The 23,740-nt window shown below is 69.3% G+C and overlaps 4 protein-coding genes across 5 annotated transcripts; 2 read left to right on the forward strand and 2 right to left on the reverse strand.

Annotated features, from left to right (window-relative positions):
• Nucleotides 1–484: 484 nt before the first annotated feature.
• On the reverse strand, nt 485–14,014 carry CRB3 (crumbs cell polarity complex component 3). Its single transcript, XM_082076815.1, has 3 exons — nt 13,895–14,014; nt 3,430–3,497; nt 485–2,244 (listed from the first exon to the last, which is right to left on the reverse strand). Exons 2-3 carry the CDS (start codon nt 3,484–3,486, stop codon nt 2,041–2,043), a joined length of 261 nt encoding a protein of 86 aa, XP_081932941.1. The 5' UTR covers nt 3,487–3,497; nt 13,895–14,014; the 3' UTR covers nt 485–2,040.
• LOC309452132 (phospholipid phosphatase-related protein type 2-like) lies at nt 5,261–12,045 on the forward strand. The gene is given in 9 exon segments (XM_082076808.1): nt 5,261–5,290; nt 5,607–5,738; nt 7,045–7,233; nt 8,207–8,318; nt 8,981–9,118; nt 9,121–9,242; nt 10,962–11,123; nt 11,522–11,650; nt 11,885–12,045. Coding segments are annotated over 8 exon segments (948 nt in total). The 5' UTR covers nt 5,261–5,290; nt 5,607–5,675; the 3' UTR covers nt 11,918–12,045.
• On the forward strand, nt 12,652–16,614 carry SWSAP1 (SWIM-type zinc finger 7 associated protein 1). The gene is made up of 2 exons (XM_082076814.1): nt 12,652–14,174; nt 14,691–16,614. Exons 1-2 carry the CDS (start codon nt 13,938–13,940, stop codon nt 15,159–15,161), a joined length of 708 nt encoding a protein of 235 aa, XP_081932940.1. The 5' UTR covers nt 12,652–13,937; the 3' UTR covers nt 15,162–16,614.
• EPOR (erythropoietin receptor) lies at nt 15,452–23,493 on the reverse strand. 2 transcript variants are annotated; one of them, XM_082076813.1, is made up of 8 exons: nt 23,325–23,493; nt 22,498–22,627; nt 21,242–21,420; nt 20,770–20,921; nt 19,843–19,996; nt 18,892–18,979; nt 18,725–18,812; nt 15,452–17,571 (listed from the first exon to the last, which is right to left on the reverse strand). In XM_082076813.1, the coding sequence occupies exons 1-8, from the start codon at nt 23,425–23,427 to the stop codon at nt 17,182–17,184; spliced, it is 1,284 nt and encodes a 427-aa protein (XP_081932939.1). In that variant the 5' UTR covers nt 23,428–23,493; the 3' UTR covers nt 15,452–17,181. The 2 variants fall into 2 exon arrangements, with proteins under 2 accessions (XP_081932939.1, XP_081932938.1); XM_082076812.1 differs by having other exon boundaries at nt 22,486–22,627.
• Nucleotides 23,494–23,740: the final 247 nt, after the last annotated feature.

The following is a 23,740-nucleotide window of genomic DNA, read 5'->3' on the forward strand; positions in this document are numbered from 1 at the left end:
GGGGGGGACAGAGACCCCATAGAGTGACAGGGACACCATAGAGTGACATTGGGGGCACAGGGACCCCATAGAGTGACACTGGGGGGGGGGGACAGAGACCCCATAGAGTGACAGGGACACCATAGAGTGGCATTGGGGGCACAGGGACCCATAGAGTGACACTGGGGGGGGGGGACAGAGACCCCATAGAGTGACAGGGACACCATAGAGTGGCATTGGGGGCACAGGGACCCCATAGAGTGACAGGGACCCCATAGAGTGACATTGGGGGCACAGGGACCCCATAGAGTGACAGGGACCCCATAGAGTGACATTGGGGGCACAGGGACCCCATAGAGTGACATTGTGGGGGGGGCAGAGACCCTGCAGGGGGGACAGGGACCCCATAAAGTGACATGGGGGTGCCACAGGGCCCCCCGTGGTGACACTGGGGGTGTCCCCGGCGCAGCCACCACCGTGTTTTGAGGGTTTTATTTCAAAAATAGAATATTATAGAAATTCGGTGTGTGTCCCATGTCCCCCCCCCAGCACAGTCCGGGCACCGTGCGAGAGTCCTCGTGCAAGAGCCTCGTGCAAGGGGGGGGGGGGACAACACGCCCCTCGTGCGAGACGCTCCTGGCTGTTGTGCAAGAGCCTCGTGCAACAGTCTCGTGCAAGAGCCTCGTGCAAGAGCCTCGTGCGAGGCAACGGTTCGAGTCCCACGTGAGGTCCTCGTGCGAGGCCCTCGTGCGAGGCGGGGGGGGGGGGGGGATGTACAACACGCCCCTCGTGCGAGCTGCTCCCGGCTGTCGTGCAAGAGCCTCGTGCGAGATCCTTGTGCAAGGCGGGGGGGACAGAAGACACGCTCCTTGTGCGAGATGCTCCTGGCTGTTGTGCGAGAGCCTCGTGCAAGAGCCTCGTGCAAGGCCGCAGTTCGAGTCTCGTGTGAGTCCTCGTGAAGAGCCTCGTGCAAGACCCTTGTGCAAGAGCCTCGTGTGAGGGCACAGTTCAAGTCTTTTGTGAGGCCCTTGTGCAAGAGCCTCGTGCAAGAGCCTCGTGCGAGCCTGCAGGTCGCTCCTCATGCAGGGGGCTCACATGAGTTTTGGGGTTCAGCACCGGTTTCGGGGTTCAGATGAGCCGCAGGTTTCGGGGTTCAGCTGAGGCGCTCCTCGGGGGGCAGGTGCTGGTTTTGGGGTTCAGATGAGCTGCCGGTCTCGGGGTTCAGATCAGCCTCTCCTTGCGGGGCAGGCACCGGTTTTGGGGTTCAGATGAGGCGCAGGTTTTGGGGTTCAGATGAGCTGCTCCTCGGGGGGCAGGCGCTGGTTTTGGGGTTCAGATGAGGCGCAGGTTTCGGGGTTCAGATGAGGCGCTCCTCGGGGGGCAGGTACTGGTTTTGGGGTTCAGATGAGCCACCGGTTTTGCGGTTCAGATGAGGCGCTCCTCGGGGGACAGGCACTGGTTTTGGGGTTCAGATGAGCCCTTGGGGGGCAGCGCCAGTTTCGGGGTTCAGATGAGCCTCTCCTTGGGGGGCAGCACCAGTTTCGGGGTTCAGATGAGCTGCTCCTCGGGGGGCGGTGCCAGTTTCGGGGTTCAGATGAGGTGCTGGTTTTGGGGTTCAGATGAGGCGCTGGTTTTGGGGTTCAGATCGGCCTCTCCTCGGGGGGCGGTGCCGGTTTCGGGGTTCAGATGAGGTGCCGGTTTCGGGGTTCAGATGAGCCGCTCCTCGGGGGGCAGGTCCGGTTTCGGGGTTCAGATGAGCCTCTCCTCGGGGGGCAGGTCCGGTTTCGGGGTTCAGATGAGCCTCTCCTCGGGGGGCAGGTCCGGTTTCGGGGTTCAGATGAGCCTCTCCTCGGGGGGCAGGCACCGGTTTTGGGGTCTAGATGAGCCGCCGGTTTTGGGGTTCAGATGAGGCGCAGGTTTCGGGGCTCAGATGAGGTGCCAGTTTCGGGGTTCAGCTGAGCCTCTCCTCGGGGGGCAGGCGCAGGTTTCGGGGCTCAGGTGAGGTGCCGGTTTCAGGGTTCAGATGAGCCTCTCCTCGGGGGGCAGGTCCGGTTTCGGGGTTCAGATGAGGCGCTCCTCGGGGGGCAGGCGCAGCGGCGGCCCCGGGGCGCCCCCCCGCGCCCCCGCCTGCTCCTCGCGGCTGGGCCGGTAGGAGCCCTCAGTGCGGCGCCGCTCGCGCAGCCGCAGCCCCAGCAGCACCAGCAGCACCAGCAGCGCCAGCGCCCCCAGCGCCCCCAGCGCCCCCAGCGCCGCCCGCGCCGGCACCTGCGGGAACCCCCGGGGTCAGCGGGAGCCCCAGAACCCTGGGGGACACCCTGGGGACACCCCAAAGGGCAGGGGAAGCCCCAAAGGTCCCCAAAGGTCAGGGGGAAGCCCCAAAGGTCATGGGGAAGCCCCAAAGGTCGTGGGGATGCCCCAAAGGTCGTGGGGAAACCCTAAAGGTCATGGGGAAACCCCAAAGGTCAGGGGAACCCCCAAAGGTCGTGGGGAAACTCCAAAGGTCATGGGGAAACCCCAAAGGTCAGGGGAACCCCCAAAGGTCGTGGGGAAACTCCAAAGGTCATGGGGAAACCCCAAAGGTCGTGGGGAAACCCCAAAGGTCAGGGGGACACCCTAAAGGTCATGGGGAAACCCCAAAGGTCATGGGGAAACCCTAAAGGTCAGTGGGGACTCCCAAAGGTCAGGGGAAGCCTCAAAGGTCATGGGGACTCCCAAAGGTCAGGGGGAACCCCAAAGCCCTTGGGGACACCCTGGGGACACCCCAAAAGTCAGGGGAACCCCCAAAGGTCATGGGGAAACCCCAAAGGTCATGGGGAAACCCTAAAGGTCATGGGGGCACCCCAAAGGTCAGGGGAACCCCCAAAGCCCTTGGGGACACCCCAAAGCTCAGGGGAAGCCCCAAAGGTCGTGGGGACACCCCAAAGGTCGTGGGGACACCCCAAAGGTCATGGGGAAACCCTAAAGGTCAGGGGGGACTCTCAAAGGTCAGGGGAACCCCCAAAGTCCTTGGGGACACCATTGGGACACCCCAAAGATCAAGGGAACCCCCAGAGGTCAGGGGGACACCCCAAAGATCATGGGGACACCCCAAACTCCCCAAGACACCTTAGGGATCCCCCAAACCCCAAGGAACACCCTGGGAACCCCCCAAACCCCTGGGGACCCCCCAAAACCCCCAGGACACCTTGGGGACCCCCCCAAACCTCAAGGAATGACCTGGGGAACCCCCAAACCCCCCCAGGACCCCCCAGGACCCCAAGGAACACCCTGGGGACCCCCCCAGCCTTCCTGAGGGCAATTTGGGGACCCCCCTCAAAGCCTCTGGGGACCCCCCAGAAGTCTCAGGGACACCCCAGCTCCCCCCCCAACCTCCTGGAAACCCCCAGGGACCCCCCCAAAATGGCCCATGGACCCCCCCAAAACTTGGGGGACCCCCCCATCCCCACTCACCGAGAGGCCGCCCCCCCCAGTGGGGTCTGTGCTGTTACTGGGGCTGCTACTGGTCATACTGGGAGAGGCTGGGAACGAAATGGGGGGGTCATGGGGGAACCCAGGCGTCCGGCCGGCCCCCCCCCCAATCCACCTGTTGACGCCCAATGTTGAGTCACAGCCCCGCCCTGTCCCGGCACCCCAAACTGGCCCCATATCCCCCCCCCAGCAGGGACCCAGGCGTCCGGCGACACCCCAACACCCCCCAGGAGGGACCCAGGCGTCCGGGGACACCCCAACTCCCCCCCCCCCCCCCCCAAAACCCAGGCATCCGGGCCACATGTAAATAACCGCCGTGGGAAAGGGACCCAGGCGTTCGGGCCCCGTGACAACCCCAGTGGAGGGACCCAGGCGTTCGGGGCTCACAGGACACCTGTAACTGAGGGGACCCAGGCGTCCGGGCCCCACATAACCCGCCCTGGGATGGACCCCAGGAGTCCGGGCCCCCCCATATGCCCCCCCCCAAGAGGGACCCAGGCATCCGGGCCCCCCCAGGTACGTACTCTGGGCCAGGGCCAGGCAGGGCAGGGCCAGGGTCAGGGCGAGTTGGGGGGCACCCGCCATGGTGGGATGTCGGCGGGGGGGCCCCGGGGCTCCTGCGGCTGCGGGGACACGGTCAGGACCCCCGAGACACCCCTGGGACCCCCACAGTCCCATATGACCCCCCTAAACCTGTGACTCCCCAAGGGACCCCCCCCAAAATCCCCAAGACACCCCTGGGATCCCCCCCAAAAAAACTCTGGACCCCCCCAAAAGCTCCCAGACACCCCTGGGACCCCTCAGACTTCCATGGGACCCTGAAACCCCCCAGGGACCCCTCAGATACCCCATGGGACCTCCCCAGTCACCCCTGGGACTCCCCTGGAAACCCCCCCTGGGACCCTCCAAACTCCCCTGGGACCCCCCCAGGCTGCTCCCGCCCCCTCTCAGGACACCCCCAGCCCCCCCTTGTGGCCCCCAACCTGCCCCACCCCACGGGGGACCCAGGAGTTCTGCCCCGCCCCTCCCCCTCGGGAGGGACCCAGGCGTCCGGGCTGGGGTCAAGGTCCGCGGGGGGAGGAGGGGGGGGGTGTGGGGTCCCTGGGGGGGGGTCCCCGGTGCGGGGGAGGGGTCGCGCTCACCCGTTCCGCTCCCGTCGGTTCCGGCCGCTCCGGCCCCACCCCCGCCCACGTGACCCGGACCCCGCCCTCCCGCACCTGGGGCGCGCGGCGGCCCCGCCCACACCTGGCGGGCGGTGAGGGGTGGGTGGAGCTTGGAGGCTGGGGCGGAGCTTGGGGGTGAGGGGGCGGAGCTTGACGTGAGAAGGGCGGGGTTTGCTGCTGAGGGGCGGGGCTTGTTGATGAGGGGGCGGAGCGCGCACCTGCTGTAGCCCCGCCCCCTCAGGCACCTGCTTCGCCCCGCCCCTCGCGCGTGCGCGCTGCTCGGATGCAGGGTCCCTCTGCTGCCCCCCCCCCCCTAAAAAAAACAGGGGACCCAGGCGTCCGAGAGGGACCCTGGTGTCCGGGACCCCCCGCATCCCCCCGGCCACATTGACCCCCTCCCCCCCAAAGCAAAGGCCCCGCACGCCTGGGTCCCTTGTGGGGGGTGTCCCGGACGCCTGGGTCCCCTATTCCGGGGGGGTTTCCCGGACGCCTGGGTCCCCCCATTGCCGCAGAGAGGGGAGGGGCACGCCCGGATGCCTGGGTCCCGACGGCATCCAATCAGCGGCCACCGCCCCCGCCTCTCCCTCCCCCCCCCCCGCAATATCGCGATGTCTCTGTCGCGACAGCGGCCCCGCCTCCCTGCGGCCCCCCCGGCCATGGCGGCGGCGTGAAGGAGGCGGGTGAGCCCGGGGGGACCCAGGCGTCCGGGGGACCCAGGCGTCCGGGGGCGGGGTCATGGGGGGGACCTTTATTTGGGGGGGGGGGGGGGGGGGGTAGTCACAGAGGGGACCCAGGAGTCCGAGGGATGGGGGAGGTCGAGGGGGTAAAGGGGACCCAGGCGTCCGGGAGAATGGGGAGGTCATGGGGGGGGCACCGAGGGAACCCCGGCGTCCGGGGGGAAGATATGGGGGGGGACCCTGGTGGGGAGAGTCGCGGATAAAATGGGGGGTCGAGGGGGTGGGTGTGGCACTGACACCCCCCCCACCCCCCTCCCAGCGCGTGCTTGGAGCCCCCCCCCCAGCCCGAGGGTCCCGGGGTGACCCCCCCGTGTCCCCCCCCCCGGCCATGGCGACCCCCCGGCGGGAGAAACGCGGCGGCTCCATCGTCCCCTGCTGCCTGTTCGTGGAGGTACGGGGGGGTCACAGCGGGTACCCCCCCGGGGAACCCCCCCGAACGCCTGGGTCCCCTGTCTGTCCCTGGAGTTGGGGGGGGGGGGGCAGTTGGGTCCCCCCAGTGATATTGGGGGCTGACAAGAGGGTTGGGGGGGCGATGCCCCATGCTGGGGTTTGGGGGGGTCCCATCAGGTGCCCCCCCCCGGGTGGGGTTTCAGGGGTCCCAGTGTGTTTCCCCCCCTCCCCAGTTGAGCATGAGGAGGGGGGCAGAGTCCCTGGGGTCCCTATGCTGGGATTTGGGGGTTTCAGTCACTTGTGTCCCCATCACTGAGTCTGGGGGGGTCACACCAGTGTCACCCCCCACCCCGTTACTCCCCGGGGGGGTCCCAGTGGTGCTGGGGGGGTCCCTGTGTCCCCCCAGCTGTCCATCCTGGGGGTCCCATCACTTGTGTCCCCATCCCCGGGGTTTCGGTCACTTGTGTCCCCACCACTGGGGTTTGGGGGGGGGTCCCATCACTTGTGCCCCCACCACTGGGTTTGGGGGGGGGGTCCCATCCCTTGTGTCCCCATCCCCAGGGTTTCGGTCACTTGTGTCACCATCCCTGGGGTTTGGGGGGGGTCTCATCACTTGTGTCCCCACCCCTGGGTTTGGGGGGGGGTCCCATCACTTGTGTCCCCACCACTGGGTTTGGGGGGGGGTCCCATCACTTGTGTCCCCACCACTGGGTTTGGGGGGGGGTCCCATCACTTGTGCCCCCACCACTGGGTTTGGGGGGGGGTCCCATCCCTTGTGTCCCCATCCCCAGGGTTTGGGGGGGGGTCCCATCACTTGTGTCCCCACCACTGGGTTTGGGGGGGGGTCCCATCACTTGTGTCCCCACCCCTGGGTTTGGGGGGGGGTCCCATCCCTTGTGTCCCCATCACTGGGTCTGGGGGGGGGTCCCATCACTTGTGTCCCCATCCCCAGGGTTTCGGTCACTTGTGTCCCCACCACTGGGTATGGGGGGGGGTCCCATCACTTGTGCCCCCATCACTGGGTCTGGGGGGGGTCCCATCACTTGTGTCCCCACCACTGGGTTTGGGGGGGGGGTCCCATCCCTTGTGTCCCCACCACTGGGTTTGGGGGGGGGTCCCATCGGTGTCCCCCACCCCATTCTGCCCCGGGGGGGTCTGCCCCCCCAGCTGTCCATCCTGGGGGTCCCATCCCTTGTGTCCCCATCCCCGGGCTTTCTGTCATTGTGTCCCTATCCCCATTGCCCGGGGGGGGTCCCAGCGGTGCCCGGGGGGGGTCCCAGCGGTGCCGGGGGGGTCTGCCCCCCCAGCTGTCCATCCTGGGGGGCACGGCGGCCCTGGCGTACCAGCTGGAGTTCACGGACGCGTTCCCGGTGCACGACGGGGGGTTCTTCTGCCGCGACCCCGCCTACGGCCGCCCCTACCCCGGCCCCCCCGCCGCCAGCCGCGCCCCCCCCGCGCTGGTCTACGCGCTGGTCACCGCGGTGCCCGTCCTCACCGTGAGGGGCCGGGGGGGGGGCGCTGGGGGGGGTCCTAAGGGGTCTCTGGGGGGTCCTAAGGGGGTCACTAAGGGGGCTGGGGGGGGTCTCTGGAGGGGTCCTAAGGGGGCTGGGGGGGTCCTAAAGTGTCCCCTGGGGGGTCGTAAGGGGGCTGGGGGGGTGGCACAGGGGGTCTCTGGGGCATCTGGGGGTCACTAAGGGGGCTGAGGGGGTCCCTGGAGGGGTCCTAAGGGGGCTGGGGGGGTAAGGGTGGTCTGGGGGGGTCCTAAAGTGTCCCTTGGGGGGTCCTAAGGGGGCTGGGGGGGTCCCTGGAGGGGTCCTAAGGGGGCTGGGGGGGTAAGGGGAGTCTGGGGGTGTCCTAAAGTGCCCCTTGGGGGGTCCTAAGGGGGCTTGGGGGGTAAGGGGAGTCTGGGGGGGGTCCTAAAGGGTCCCCTGGGGGCATCAGGGGGGTCCTAAGGGGGTTGGGGGGGGGTAGAGGGGGTCCCTAAGGGGGCTGGGGGGGGTCCTAAAGGGCCCCTTGTGGGGGACCTAAGGGATCTTGGGGGGTAAAGGAGGCCCCCGGGGAGTCTGGGGGGGTCCTAAGGGGGTCACTAAGGGGGCTGAGGGGGTCCCTGGAGGGGTCCTAAGGGGGCTGGGGGGGGCAAAGGGGGTCCTTGGGGGGTCCTAAGGGGGTCACTAAGGGGATTGAGGGGATCCCTTGGGGGGTCCTATGGGGGCTGGGGGGGGCAAAGGGGGGTCCTAAGGGGTTCCTTGGGCTTCTAAGGGGGCTGGGGGGCAGGGGGGCAAAGGGGGTCCCTGGGGAGGGGTCAGGGTGGACTTTGAGGGGCTGGGGGGGTCCTAAGGAGGCGGGGGGGGTCCCTTGGGGGGCTGGGGGGGCTCTGGGGCCCCATGGGGGGGGGTCTAGTGGGTCCCTGGGGGGGTCGGGGTGTCCCTGGGTGTGTTTGGGGGTCCCAGCACTGATGTGTCTGTGCAGATGACGCTGGGGGAGCTGCTGGGGGGGCCCCGGGGGGGCCGCGCCCCCCCCGCCCTGTGGAGCCAGCGCTGCTGCCGGGGGGGGGCCCTGCGGCGCCTGCTGCACTTCCTGGGTGAGGGGGGGCAAAAATGGGGGGGGCTGGGGGTAAATGAGGGGCCGGGGGGGGCAGATGGGGGGGGGCTGGGGATAAATGAGGGGCCGGGGGGGCAGATGGGGGGGGGGCTGGGGATAAATGAGGGGCTGGGGGGGCAGATGGGGGGGGGGCTGGGGATAAATGAGGGGCTGGGGGGGCAGATGGGGGGGGCTGGGGGTAAATGAGGGGCTGGGGGGGCAGATGGGGGGGCTGGGGGTAAATGAGGGGCTGGGGGGGCAGATGGGGGAGGGGATGGGGGTAAACGAGGGGCTGGGGGGCAAATGGGGGGGTCTAGGACTAACGGGGGGGGGGCTGGGGGTAAATATGGGTGGGCAGAGGGCAAATGGGGGGGCAGGGGCAAAAAGGGGGGGGGGGCAATAAGGGTGGGGGCACCTTGTTTTGCCCCACATAACCCCCTATTTGCCCCCTCCCCCGATTTCCCCCTTTCCCCCCATTTACCCCCTGACCCCCCCATTTCCCCCCTCCTCCCCAATTTGCCCCCCCCACTTGCCCCCTACCTCCCCAATTCACCCCTTTTTTTGCCCCTCTCTCCCCTAATTCCTCCCCCCAACCCCCTCATTTTTTGCCCCCCCCTTTCCCCCAATTTCCCCCCCTTGCCCCCCCCCATTTGCCCCCCCCAGGGGTGTTCTCCTTCGGTCTCCTGGCAACCGCCATCTTCGCCAACGCGGGGCAGGTGGTGACGGGGGCCCCCGCCCCCCACTTTCTGTCCGTGTGTCGCCCCAACTACAGCGCCCTGGGCTGCGCCCCCCCCGCCGCCCCCCCCCGCTTCGTGCCCCCCGGGGGGCGCCCTGCGCCGGGGACCCCCCCTTGGTGGCGGCCGCCAGACGGGCCTTTCCCTGCAAGGAGGCGGCGCTGGGGGCCTACGCGGGGGCCTTCGCCGGGGTGGGGGCCTGGGGGAAATTGGGGGGGTCACGGGCAAATTGGGGGGGCTATGAGGGTTATAGGGGGGTTTGGGGGGGCTACAGGGGGGTTATGGGGGGACAATAGGGGGGATTGGGGGTCTACGAAGGGGCCTTCGCCGAGGTGGGGGTCTGGGGCAAATTGGGGGGGTCTTGGGGGTTATAGGGGGGGTTTGGGGGGGTTATGATGGGCTATAAGGGGCTACAGGGGGGTTATGGGGGTTATAGGGGGGTTTGGGGGGGCTACAGGGGGGTTATGGGGGGACAATAGGGGGGATTGGGGGTCTACGCGGGGGCCTTCACTGGGGTGGGGGCCTGGGGCGAATTGGGGGGGTCATGGGGGGAAATGGGCAAATTGGGGGAGTTATGGGGGGGCTACAAGGGGGTTATGGGGGGCTATAAGGGGCTACAGGGGGGTTATGGGGGGACAATGGGGGGATTGGGGGCCTTCGCTGGGGTGGGGGTTTGGGGGAAATTGGGGGGGTCATGGGGGGGAATGGGCAAATTGGGGGGGTTATGGGGGTTATAGGGGGGTTTGGGGGGCTACAAGGGGGTTATGGGGAACTATAAGGGGCTACAGGGGGTTATGGGGGGACAATAGGGGGGATTGGGGGTCTACGCGTGGGCCTTCGCTGGGGTGGGGGCCTGGGGAGAATTGGGGGGGTCATGGGGGGAAATGGGCAAATTGGGGGAGTTATGGGGGGGCTACAAGGGGGTTATGGGGGGCTATAAGGGGCTACAGGGGGGTTATGGGGGGACAATGGGGGGATTGGGGGCATTTGTTGGGGTGGGGGTTTGGGGGATATTGGGGGGGTCATGGGGGGGAATGGGCAAATTGGGGAGGTTATGGGGGTTATAGGGGGGTTTGGGGGGGCTACAAGCGGGTTATGGGGGGCTATAAGGGGCTACAGGGGGGCTATGGGGGGACAATGGGGGGATTGGGGGCCTTCGCTGGGGTGGGGGTTTGGGGGAAATTGGGGGGGTCATGGGGGGAAGTGGGCAAATTGGGGGGGTTATGGGGGTTATAGGGGGGTTTGGGGGGCTACAAGGGGGTTATGGGGGGCTATAAGGGGCTACAGGGGGGCTATGGGGGGACAATAGGGGGGATTGGGGGTCTATGTGGGGGCCTTCGCCGGGGTGGGGGTCTGGGGAAAATTGGGGGGGAATGGGCAAATTTGGGGGGCTATGGGGGTTATAGGGGGGTCCCTGTGGGTTTGGGAGTACCCAGGGGGTGTTGGGGGGTCCCTTTGGGTTTGGGGGTGCCCAGTGGAGGTTGGGGGGTCCTTGTGGGTTTGGGGGTACCCAGGGGGTGTTGGGGGGTTCTTATGGGTTTGGGGGTACCCGGGGGGTGTTGGGGGGTCCCTGTGGGTTTGGGGGTACCCGGGGGGTGTTGGGGGGGTCCCTGTGGGTTTGGGGGTACCCGGGGGGTGTTGGGGGGTCCCTTTGGGGTTGGGAGGTCCCTGTGGGTTTGGGGGTACCCGGGGGGTGTTGGGGGGTCCTTGTGGGTTTGGGGGTACCCAGGGGGTGTTGGGGGGTTCTTATGGGTTTGGGGGTACCCGGGGGGTGTTGGGGGGGTCCCTGCGGGTTTGGGGGTACCCAGGGGGGCTTGGGGGGTTCCTGTGGGTTTGGGGGTGCCCAGGGGGTGTTTTGGGGTGCCCGTGGGGTGACTCTGCCCCCCCCCCCCAGCTGTACGTGACGCTGGCCTGGCGGGGGGGGGGGCTCCCGGCTGGCCAAGCCGGCGGCGGTTTTGGGGTTCGCGGCCCCCCCGTTCCTGCTGGGCGCCCTGCGGGTGGCCGAGCACCGGAACCACTGGGGGGACGTGCTGGCCGGGTTCCTCACCGGCACCGCCATCGCCGCCTTCCTGGTGAGCACCCCGGAAATGGGGGGGGGGGGGCCCCAAAACCCCCCTGGGACCCTGACACCCCCCCTGGGCACCCTAGACCCTCCTGGGGGTCCCCAAAACCTGCTCCCAGGCCCCAAACATGCCCCCAAATCCTCTCTCTCGCCCCTGTGACCCCCCTAAGCAGTTTCAGGAATCCCTGAAATCTCCTGGGGACCCCAAAAGTCTGGGGACCCCTCCCCCAACACCCCAGGACCCCCCGGAACCTCCACCCCCCCCAACACCCCAAAACCTCCCTCAGGGCGCCCCCGAACTCACCCAGAACCCTCAACCCCCCTGTGACCCCGTTTCCCCCCTGAGGATGCCCTGACCCCCCCATAACCCCCAGGGCCCCCCCAAAATCCTACTGCCCCCCCCCCCAGGTGACCTGCGTGGTTGGGAAGTTCCAGAGCACGGGGGGGTCGGTGAGGGGGGGCGGGGGGGGCCCCCCGAGGGCCCCCCAAGAGCTGCCCCCCTCTCAGCCCCCCCTGGAGGAGATCAGCGTCACCCAGGTGAGGGGGTCACCCCAAAACCCGGAGGGGGGCACCCCAGCTCCATGGGGGGGGCATGGAGGGCACTGCAAAACTGGGGGGGTTAAGGGGGGTTATGAGCTCTTTGGGGGGACCCCGACCCCATGGGTGGGGGCACTGAGCTCCATAGGGGGGTGGGGACCCCGATATTCTGGGGGTGCTGGGGGGGGCAGAGGGGTCCTTGCAGCCCCCAGACCCCCCCCATGTCCCCCCCAGGCGCGTCGTGCTGAGTTCCCAGCTGTCACCTGAGTGTCCCCCCACACCTGGGGGGGGACCCCGACACTGCGGGGTGGGGCGGGAATTGTCACCCCCCTTGCACGAGTGTCACGAGCATTGGGGGGGGACACACACAAAGGGGACAGTCCCCACGAGGGGGGCGGGGGGGACACACGCCGTGACGTGGCGGGGGGGAATAAAGTGGCTGCGTGTGATGTCCCCGTGTCCCTGCGTCTGTATGGGGGGCTATAGGGGACATTGCGGGGGCTATAGGGAATATGGGGGGGCTGGGGGGATCTATAGGGCTGGGGGGTATCTATAGGGGCTGGGAGTGCCAGCTTATAGGGCGGGAAGGGCATGTCCACAGCCCACGTGCCCGCAGGGCAACTATAGGATGCCCCTAAGGCCCCTATGGGGGCACGGGAGGGGTCCAGGGGGCGTGGCCATGCGAAGGGGCGGAGCGTTTCAGGGGGCGGGGCTTGTGGCGGGCGTCTCCCGCTCCCCCGAGGCCCCGCCCCCCGGACTGCGGCGGGGTGGAGCCAGGGGAAGGGGCGGGGCGTCCATGGGCGGGGCTTTGTTGGGGGCGTGTCCTGCCCCAGGCTCCGCCCCCCCCCCGGACTGCGGCGGGGCGGGCGGCGGCTCCGGCAGCGGCGGCGGCGGTGAGTGGGGCGGGGGGGCCGGGGGCTATAGGAGGGACCTATGGCCGGGCTGGACGGGGCGGGGGGGAGCCTGTGCACGGGGCCTATAGGAGCGACCTATAGCTGGGGCCTGTGGGAAGCATATAGGAGGGGCCTTATGGCCGGGCCGTGGGGCTGCATGGCGCCGTGTGGGGCCGCACGCCCTATAGCGGAGCCCCTGGGCACGGGCAGCACCTATGGAGCCCCTATAGAGCAGGGCTGGGAGGGGGGGAGCTGACCGCGGTGCTGAAAGGGGCGGGGCAGCCCCGGACGCCTGGGTTCCCCCGGATGCCTGGGTCCAGTCCCGGATGCCTGGGTTCCTTCCCCCCACCCCGGACGCCGGGGTCCCCCCAGTCGCCGGCCCCCCCGCTCCCTTCGGCGACGGGTATTCTCGGGCGGATAATACGGACGCGCTGTTATTGCTTGAGAATACGCGTAGCCGAGGGGACGCCCCGCCCCGGCCCTCGTGAGCCCTCGTGAACCCTCGTGCATCCCGGTGAGGCCTCGTGCGACCCTCGTGCACCCTCACGTGACCCCCGTGCAACCTTGTGTGACCCCCGCGCACCCTCACGTGACCCTCGTGCATGCTCATGTGATCCTTGTGCAACCCTCGTGCAGCGCGGTGTGCACGACTGTGTGTGTGTGTGTGCGTGTGCGTGTGCGCGTGCACGTGGGGCGAGCGCGTGCACGAGGGCGCGCGTGCACGAGGGCGCGCGTGCACGAGGGTGGGCACAACCGTGTGCACGTGCATCGGGGTTTGCACGTGGGGGTGCGGGGGGGGGGGTGTCAGCGCGTGCACGGGCGCGTTTGCACAAGCAGGGGCGGTGCACGAGGCTTTGCACACGCGTGTGCGCGCGCGTGTCTCACTCCCCCTCCCACCCGCCCCCTCCTCGTCCCGCCCCCGTCACCCGGCAACCGCCCGCCGTCGCTTAGCAACGCGTTGCCTGGCAGCGCGGGGGTGACTGACAACCGCGGACACCGCCCCCTCGCCTGGCCACGCCCCCGGCCGGCGCACACAACCTTCCCATTGGCCAAGCGGCGCGTAAAGGGGAGGAGTACTGAATCTCATTAGGAGACGGGTCGGCGCTGGATTGGCGGCCCGAGCGGCCAATAGAAGCCGGGGGAGGGCGGGACCGCGGGGAGGGTATCGCGTCACGCCTCCGGTTGGCTGAGGCGCCCGCGCGAAACAGCTGCGATCGGCGGGACCGACGCTGAGGGAATCTCCCCTCTGATTGGCTGGAGCGCTGGCTCGCCGCGGTGGGCGGGAGCGGCGCTGAGGGAATCTCCGCTCTGATTGGCTGAGGCGCGGCGGCGGGACTTTCACCTGACTCACCGCCATCCGCGGAGCGGGCGAGGTGATTCCGGCCGCGGATGCGATGGCGGCGGCGCTGGAGCGGGCGCTGGGCTCGGTGACAGCGGGGGAGGCAGCGGCGCCGGTGCCGGTGCTGGTGCTGGGCCCGGCGGGCTCGGGCCGGACGGCGCTGCTGCTGCGGGCTGCGCTGGCGGGCGGCGGCGATGGGCCCCGCGCACTATTCCTGGCGCCCAGCGCGCTCCCGCGGCTCCCGGGAGGCGGCGACGGTGACGACGGCGGCAACGACCCGCGGGCGCTGCAGGTGAGGGGGGCGCCGGGGATGGGGGCGGCCCGGGAGGGGCGGGGCTGGCGGCGAGTGGGCGGGGCATGCGAGGGAGGCCTGGCTTCCTGTGGGGACGGGGCTTGCTGCAAGCGCGATGTTGGTGGGCGGGGCGTCGTGCGGGCGGGCGTGGCCTGCGGCAGGGGGCGGGGCTCTGGGTGAGCATGCCGTGCCGCCTTAGGGGGTAGAGCGTGTCGCGAGTGGGTGTGGTCTGCGGCACGAGGCGGAGCTTTGCATGTGGGCGGGGCTTGCTGGAGAGGGCGGGGCGCCGTGTCAGTGCAACGGCAGTGGGCGGGGTATAGCGCATGTGGGCGGGGCCAGCAGCGGGGGCGGGGATTTTTGCTGGCGGGCAGCAGCGCTCGTGGGCGGGGCCTGCGGCAGGGGCGGGGCTCGGGTAACCCTTGTGTATGCCGCGGGGGGCGTGGCCTCCCGCCGCCGAGGGGCGTGTCTTGCCGCCGAGGGGCGTGGCCTGACGCCCCCTCCGTGCCCCCCCCCCAGCGGCTGGAGCTCCGGTACCCGCCGTCCGCGGCGGCGCTGGCCCGGGAGCTGGCGGCGCTGCCGGCCCGGCCGCGGCCCCCGGGGCTGCTGCTGCTGGACGGGCTGGAGCGCTACCTGGGGGGGGCCCCGGGGGCGCCCGCCCGCTTGGCCGCCCTCCTCCTGGAGGCCGCCCGCTCCCCCGGGCCCCCCCGGCCCCCCGCGCAGGTTGTGGCCGCCCTGCGCCTGCCCCCCCCCGGCCCGCACGTCCTGCCCGCCCTGCGCCGCTACTTCCCCGCCGAGTGCCGCCTGCGGCCCGGGGCCCCCCCCCGCCTCCGCGCCTGCCTCACCCGCCCCGGGGCCCCCCCCCGCCGCTGGCGCCTCCGCTTCGGCCCCCAGGGGCGGCTCCGTGTGACCCCCGGGGACGGGGACAGCGAGGGGGACGAGGACACCGAGCCCGAGCAGGACGGCGACGGGGACCAGGCGTGGGGGTGAGCTCGGCCGTCACCCACCCCCCCGGGGTGTCGGGGGGACACGGACCCCAGGAGGCTGCGGTGACATGGAGGTGACGCACGCCGCGTATGGGTGACGGGGACACTGGCCGCCGCCCAAGGGTGACGCACGTCCCGGACCTTGGGGACACGGACGGTGACACGGGCCCCCTCCCGCTGGCCCCACCCGGCACCTGGGGGGTCCTGATAAGCGTTATCAGCCCCCCCGGGGCGGCACAGGACCCAGGCGTTCGGCGCAGCGCCCCCCCAACCCCGCCGGGAGGGACCCAGGCGTCCGGCAGAGCCACCGCTGCTTTATTGTACAAAACGGAATTAAAAAAAACCCAAAGCCAAGAAAATTCAGTGGCCCCCCCCAAGGGACGGGGGGACAGTCCCCACGCGGTGCGTCCCCTCCGTCTGTGTGTCCCCATGTGTCTGTGTGTCCGTGCAAGGCGGCACAAACGTGACATGGGTGACGCGTCCCCCCGCGAGGTGTCCCCTCTGCTTCCCCGTGTCCTGTGGTGACACGTCCCCTGCGCGGTGATGTCGCGGGGTGTGCGTGTGACATCGGTGGGACACGTCCCCCCCATCGGGGTGTCACGGCGTGTCCGTGTGACGTGTCCCGTCGACGCGTCCCCTCTGTGTCCGTGTGTCACCTGGTGACATCAGTGTGACGTGTCCCCTCCATCGTGATGCCACAGCGTCTCCGTGTGACATCCCAGTGACATGTTCCCTCCATCATCATGTCACAGCGTCTCCGTGTGACATCCCTGTGACGTGTCCCCTCCGTGGCGGTGTCACAGCATCTGTGTGACATCCCAGTGACGTGTCCCCTCCGTGGTGGTGTCACAGCGTCTCCGTGTGACATCAGTGTGACGTGTCCCCTCCATCATGATGTCACAGTGTCTCCGTGTGACATCCCAGTGACGTGTCCCCTCCGTTTTGATGTCACAGCGTCTCCGTGTGACATCCCTGTGACGTGTCCCCTCCGTGGCGGTGTCACAGCGTCTCCGTGTGACATCAGTGTGACGTGTCCCCTCCATCATGATGTCACAGTGTCTCCGTGTGACATCCCAGTGACGTGTCCCCTCCGTTTTGATGTCACAGCGTCTCCGTGTGACATCCCTGTGACGTGTCCCCTCCGTGGCGGTGTCACAGCGTCTCCGTGTGACATCCCTGTGACGTGTCCCCTCCGTTGCGGTGTCACAGCGTCTGTGTGACATCAGTGTGACATGTCCCCTCCATCATGATGTCACAGCGTCTCCGTGTGACATCCCTGTGATGTGTCCCCTCCGTGATGGTGTCACAGCTTCTCTGTGTGACATCCCAGTGACGTGTCCCCTCCATGGCGGTGTCACAGCGTCTCCGTGTGACATCCCAGTGACGTGTCCCCTCCATGGTGGTGTCACAGCGTCTCCGTGTGACATCCCAGTGACGTGTCCCCTCCATCATCATGTCACAGCGTCTCCATGTGACATCCCAGTGACGTGTCCCCTCCGTGGCGGTGTCACAGCGTGTCCGTGTGACATCCCTGTGACGTGTCCCCTCCGTGGCAGTGTCACAGCATCTCCGTGTGACATCCCAGTGACGTGTCCCCTCCGTGGCGGTGTCACAGCGTCTCTGTGTGACATCCCAGTGACGTGTCCCCTCCGTGGTGGTGTCACAGCGTGTCCGTGTGACATCCCAGTGACGTGTCCCCTCCGTGGCGGTGTCACAGCGTCTCCGTGTGACATCCCAGTGACGTGTCCCCTCCGTTCCGGTGTCACAGCGTCTCCGTGTGACATCCCAGTGACGTGTCCCCTCCGTTGCGGTGTCACAGCGTGTCCGTGTGACATCCCAGTGACGTGTCCCCTCTGTCACCACGTCACGGTGTCTCCACGTGACATCAGCGTGTGACACGTCCCGTCCATCGTGACGTCACGGTGTCCCCGTGTGACATCACGGCGACGCGTCCCCTCTTCCGGGGTGTCCTGGGGACCCCCCCGCCGTGTCCCCGCTGTGGGGGTGTCCCCACCCCCCCGCCTTTATGAGCAGAGCACGTAGGGGGGGGACAGAATGGGGGGGCCCAGCCCAGGGGGGTCCCCATCCCCAGGGAGGGCCCCGTCCTCAGGGACCCATTTGGGGGTGTCAGCGTCCGGGGGGGGCCCTTTCTGGGGGGCCAGGTTGGCATAGGGGCTGTCAGGGGGGCGGCGGGGGGGGGGGCACAGCAGGGCTGACGTGGGGTCGAACAGTGTGTACTCGAAGCTGGGGGAGGGGGACGGGCCGGCGGGGGGGGCGCTGGGGGGGGGCTCCTCGGCGGGGGGACCCTTGGCCGGGGGGGGGCCCAGAACCTCCTCCACGGCGCTGGGCAGCTCCTCGGCATCGGCCACCGCGGGGGGGGCCCAGGGAGCGCCCACCCCCTGGCACAGCCAGAGCTGGGGGGGGGACAGGGCGTCAGGGACCCCAAAACATCCCCCCAAGACCCACCAGACACCCCCAAACATCCCCCTGCCCCCCCCCAAACATACCCCCCCAGACACCCCCAAACATCCCCCTGAACCCCCCCCAAACATCCCCCGACCCCCCAAACCCCCAGACACCCCCAAACATCCCCCTGAACCCCCCCCAAACATCCCCCGACCCCCCCAAACCCCCAGACACCCCCAAACATCCCCCCAAACATCCCCCCCAGACACCCCCAAACATCCCCCTGACCCCCCCCAAACATCCCCCGACCCCCCCAAGCCCCCAGACACCCCCAAACATCCCCCCAAACATCCCCCCAGACACCCCCAAACATCCCCCTGACCCCCCCCAAACATCCCCCGACCCCCCCAAACCCCCAGACACCCCCAAACATCCCCCCAAACATCCCCCCAAACATCCCCCCAGACACCCCCAAACATCCCCATGACCCCCCCCAAACATCCCCCGACCCCCCCAAACCCCCAGACACCCCCAAACATCCCCCTGACCCCCCCAAACATCCCCCCAAGCATCCCCCCCAGACACCCCCAAACATCCCCCCAACTCCCCCAAACCCTCAGACACCCCCAAACATTCCCCCGACCCCCCCCAGACACCCCAAACATCCCCCCAGACCCCCAAATCCCCCCCAGTGGGATAACACCCCCTTCAAACCCCTTAACCACCCCCCTTTAGCATAACACCCCGCAAGCCCCCCCAGGCACCCCAAAACCCCCCAGGTGGGGTAACACCCCCCCAAAACACCCTTTAGGGTAACACCCCCCCATCCCCCCACCCACCCAGGCACCCCAAACTCCTCCCCAGTAAGAGAACCCCCCCAAACTCCCCGTACCCCCCCTTTTAGGGTACTACCCCCCCCCAACACCCCCTCCCTTTGGGGTATCCCCGAAACCCCCTAAACCCCCTGCATTAGGGTAGGACCTACAATAACATACCAGTGTTAACCCCCCCAAACCCCCTGCATTAGGGTAGGACCTACAATAACATACCAGCCCTCCAGCGTTAACCCCCCCAAACCCCCCAAATTAGCACAGGGCCCCCCCCAAGAACACCCCCCCCCCACTTCCCCATTATTGTAGGTCCTACAATAACCCCCCCCACCTGGAAGTTGCCCCCATAGGCGCTGAAGAGCCCCTCGAACTCGCGCTCGGGCCCGGGCACCGGCGGCCACAGCTTCTCCTGCAGCGCCCTGGGGACAACACCGTGTCACCCCCGGGGCCCCCCCGGTCCCCAGGGCCCCCCCGGGCCCCCCCAGGGCCCCCCCGTACCTGCGGTGGCCCAGCAGCGCCAGCAGCCCCAGCCCCAGCAGCAGCAGGGCCAGCAGGCAGGACAGTCCCAGCGTCACCGGGTCTATGTCTGGGGACACATTGGGGGGGTCACTGAGGGCCCCCCCCACCCCCCCCGGACCCCACGACCACAGGGGGGGCGCTATGTGTCCCCATGTGTCCCCATGGCCCCCCACATGGCCCCATGTGTCCCCACGCAGGGGTGAGGGCTGCCCCGCTCCAGCCCCATCTCCAATGTGTCCCCCCCGTGTCCCCACTCACTTGGGGGGGTGACAACTGTGTGACCCCCCCCCCCCATCCCTGTGTCCCCCCAACCCCCATGTCCCCAAGTCCCCCCAATCCCTCTCTGTCCCCCCCACATCCCACTCACCCCCATCCCCCTCCATGTCCCCTGTGTCCCCCCATGTCCCCACTCACTTGGGGGGGTGACAACTGTGTGTCCCCCCATCCCTGTGTCCCCACATCCCCCCTGTGTCCCCAAGTCCCCCCCATCCCTCCCTGTCCCCCCCATGTCCCCCTCACCCCCATCCCCCTCCATGTCCCCTGTGTCCCCCCATGTCCCCACTCACTTGGGGGGGTGACAACTGTGTGTCCCCCCATCCCTGTGTCCCCACATCCCCCCTGTGTCCCCAAGTCCCCCCATGTCCCCCTCACCCCCATCCCCCTCCATGTCCCCTGTGTCCCCCCATGTCCCCACTCACTTGGGGGGGTGACAACTGTGTGTCCCCCCATCCCCGTGTCCCCACATCTCCCAGTGTCCCCAAGTCCCCCCATCTCCCCGTGGTGTCCCCCCGTGGTGTCCCCCCGTGTCCCCGCTCACTTGGGGGGGTGACAACTGTGTGTCCCCCCATCCCCGTGTCCCCACATCCCCCCTGTATCCCCAAGTCCCCCCACCCCCCCGTGTCCCCCCGTGTCCCCCGTGTCCGCGCTCACCGGGGGGGGTGACGGCGGTGGCCGGGGGGGACCAGGGGCTCCAGTAGCCGCCGTAGCTGACGCCGTCGGGGCGGGTGCGGGCGCGGACGCTGTAGCGGGTGCTGCCGCGCAGGGCGCCCACCAGCTGCTCCCGCCGCCCCGCGCCCACCCCCACCTGCGCACGGGCGTCAGGGGGGGCCCGGATCCCTCCGGGAACCCCCCAGAGCCCCCCCGGGACCCACTGGATCCCAACAACCCCCCCTGACCAAGCACTGGAGGGCTGGGGCCTTGCTGGGTGGTGGCACCCAGGAGCCACCCGGGCCCCCCCCCCAGACCCACCCGATCCCCCTGGGACCCGCTGGATCCCCCAGAACCCACCCGATCCCCCCTGGGACCCGCTGGATCCCCCAGGACCCACTCAACCCCCCGCCCGGGACCCACTGGATCCCCCAGGACCCACTCAATCCCCCCCGGGACCGACTGGATCCCCCCAGGACCCACCCAATCCCCCTGGGACCCACTGGATCCCCACCCACCCCCCCCCCCCCCGGGACCCACCCGATCCCCCCAGGACCCACTGGATCCCCCTGGGACCCCCTGGAGTCCCCCCTTACCCACCCACCCAATCCCTCTGGGACCCACTTGATCCCCCAGGACCCACTGGATCACACACAGCCCCACACCCCCCACATCCCCCGGGCTCTCTGGATTCACCACCCGCCCCCCCTTGGATCCCCACTGGACCCCCTGATCCCACTTCAGAGGCACCAGATCCCCCCCCCCGGATCCCTCACCCACCCCCCTGGGACCCACTGGATCCCCCCTGGATCCTCCTCCCCACTTCGCCCCCCCATCGGTGGATCCCCAGGGCCCATCACCCGTCCCCACGGTCTGGGACCCCCCCGGATTGCCCCGATCCCCCGGATCCCCGCGGATCCCCCATCGCACCGTGCGGGGGGGCAGCCCCGGGGCGCGCAGCAGCAGCTCGAACACCAGGCTGGACTCCAGGTGGGAGCTGGGGGGGGGCACCCAGCGCACGCACAGCTGCCCCCGCGCCCCCCCCGCCTCCGCTGACACGTTCTGGGGGGGGCCCAGCAGCACTGGGGGGGGGGATGGGAGTGAGGAGGGGGTCAAGGGTCCCCCCCCAGGCCCCCAAATCCCCTCTGCCCCCCCCCCGCGACCCTCTGGGCCCCCCAAGTGCCCACGTCCCCCCAGACCCCCCCAGGGATTCCCCCCAATCCCCTGGACCCCCGCAGACCCCCCCACCCAAATCCCCCAAAGTCCTTTGGCCCCCCAATCCCCTGGGTCTCCCTGGGACCCCCCAGCCCGCCCAATCCCCTCAGGGCTTTCCCTGGGTCCCCCAGCCCCCCCACTGGGGCTCCCCACATCCCCCCAGTCCCCACCCCGAACCCCCCCGTACCGACTTGGTCGATGTAGAGGGTGCGGCGGTGCAGGGGGGGCGCGGGGGGGGGCGGCAGCACGCGCAGCTCCAGCGGCTCGAACACCACGATGCCCGCGGGGGGCAGCGAGCACCAGAACCGGGTCCGGTTCCGCGGCAGCGCGATGGCGCCCAGGGAGCAGTTCTGCCACGGCTCCTGCCTGCGGGCACGGGGTCAAGGGCACAGGGGGCTGGGGTCAAGGGCACGGCCCTGCCTGGGGTCGAGGGCACAGGGGGCTGGGGTCAAGGGCACGGCCCTGCCTGGGGTCGAGGGCACAGGGGGCAGGGGTCAAGGGCACGGCCCTGCCTGGGGTCGAGGGCACAGGGGGCAGGGGTCAAGGGCACAGCCCTGCCTGGGGGCACGGGGTCAAGGGCACAGGGGGCAGGGGTCAAGGGCACGGCCCTGCCTGGGGTCAAGGGCTCAGGGGTCAAGGGCTCAGGGGGACCTGCCTGGGGTCAAGGGGGCAGGGGGGGTACTGGGGTCAAGGGGGCACCGGGGTCAACAGGGGTCAAGGGCACAGGGTTCAGGGGGTCAAGGGGACAGCCCTGCCTGGGGTCAAGGGGGCACCGGGGTCAAGGGGGTCAAGGGCACAGCCCTGCCTGGGGTCAAGGGCTCAGGGGTCAAGGGCACGGCCCTGCCTGGGGTCAAGGGCACAGGGGGCGGGGTCAAGGGCACGGCCCTGCCTGGGGTCAAGGGCTCAGGGGTCAAGGGCTCAGGGGGACCTGCCTGGGGTCAAGGGGGCAGGGGGGGTACTGGGGTCAAGGGGGCACCGGGGTCAACAGGGGTCAAGGGCACAGGGTTCAGGGGGTCAAGGGGACGGCCCTGCCTGGGGTCAAGGGGGTAGCGGGGTCAAGGGGGTAGCAGGGTCAAGGGGGGTCAAGGGCACAGCCCTGCCTGGGGTCAAGGGGTCGGGGGGGTACCAGGGTCAAGGGGGCACTGGGGTCAAGGGGGGTCAAGGGCACAGGGTTCAGGGGGTCAAGGGCACAGCCCTGCCTGGGGTCAAGGGGACATGGGGGCACCAGGGTCAAGGGGGTCACTGGGGTCAAGTGGGGCACTGGGGTCAAGGGCACAGCCCTGCCTGGGGTCAAGGGGTGACAGGGGGCACTGGGGTCAGGGGTTACGGGGGCAGGGGCCACAGGCCATTGGGGTCAAGGGCAGCCGGGGTGGGGGGTACGAGGGGCAAAGGGCAGGGTGGGGGTCAGGGTGGGGGTCAGAGGTCACGCACTCCAGGCGGTACTGCAGGCGGTACTGCAGGCGGAAGGGCTGGGGGTCCGGGGGGGCGGCGCTGTCCCAGAAGCAGGTCAGGTCGTGCAGGAGCCGCGAGAAGCACTTGGGGTCCAGGGGCTCCTCGGCCAGCAGCACCCCCGCTGGGGGGGGCGGGGGGTCAGCGCCCAGCCAGGGCCCCCAGCTGCTCCCCGTACCCTTGGTGTCCCTCCGTACCCCCCCCAAGTTGACCCCCGGTTGCTCCCAGTATCTCCCAGTATCCCCCCAGTACCCTCGGTGTCGCTCTGTACCCCCCCAAGTTGACCCCCGCTTGCTCCCAGTATCCCCCCAGTACCCTCAGTGTCCCTCCATATCCCCCCAAGTTGACCCCCGGTTGCTCCCAGTATCTCCCAGTGTCCCCCCAGTATCTGTCAGTGTCCCTCTGTACCCCCCCAAGTTGACCCCCGGTTGCTCCCAGTATCCCCCCAGTACCCTCGGTGTCCCTCCATATCCCCCCAAGTTGACCCCCGCTTGCTCCCAGTATCTCCCAGTATCCCCCCAGTACCCTCAGTGCTCCTCCATACCCCCCCAAGTTGACCCCCGGTTGCTCCCAGTATCTCCCAGTGTCCCCCCAGTATCTCCCAGTGTCCCCCCAGTACCCTCGGTGTCCCTCTGTACCCCCCCAGGTTGACCCCCACTTGCTCCCAGTGCCCCCCATACTTCCCCAGTTGCTCCCAGTGCCCCCCAGTTGCTCCCAGTGCCCCCCATACCTCCCCAGTTGCTCCCATTGCCCCCCAGTTGCCCCCAGTTGCTCCCAGTGCCCCCCATTCACCCCCATTCTCCCCTCCCCCCGCCCCTTACCTTCCACCTCGAAGTCGGGGGGTGCGGCCGGGCCCCCCCCCGGGCCCCCCCGGGCCCAGGCCAGGAGCCCCCCCAGGGCCAGCAGCCCCCCAGGGCCCGGCATGGCGGCTGCGGCTGCTGCCGGGGCGGCAATGGGGGCCCTGACCCCCCCACCTGCTGATAAGGCCCGACCCGCCCCTTCCCCCCCTCTATGGGGACCCAGGCGTCCGGGCGGGGCCCTGGCCCAGCGCCAGCCCCCCCCGGGCTGAGGGGGCAGATAAGGCCCGCGGAGGGCGGGGGGAAGGGGGGTGTTTATGGATTAAAGGGGGTGGCCCGGACGCCTGGGTCCCCACAGGAACCCCCCCCCCAGATGACCCCCCCCTGCCCCAGCATGACCCCCAAAGACCAAGCACAGGCGGGTGGGTGGGTTGGGGGGG

This window comes from Streptopelia decaocto (assembly GCF_964273445.1).
Source record: "Streptopelia decaocto genome assembly, contig: HAP1_SCAFFOLD_970, whole genome shotgun sequence".
Taxonomy (NCBI): Eukaryota; Metazoa; Chordata; class Aves; order Columbiformes; family Columbidae; genus Streptopelia; species Streptopelia decaocto.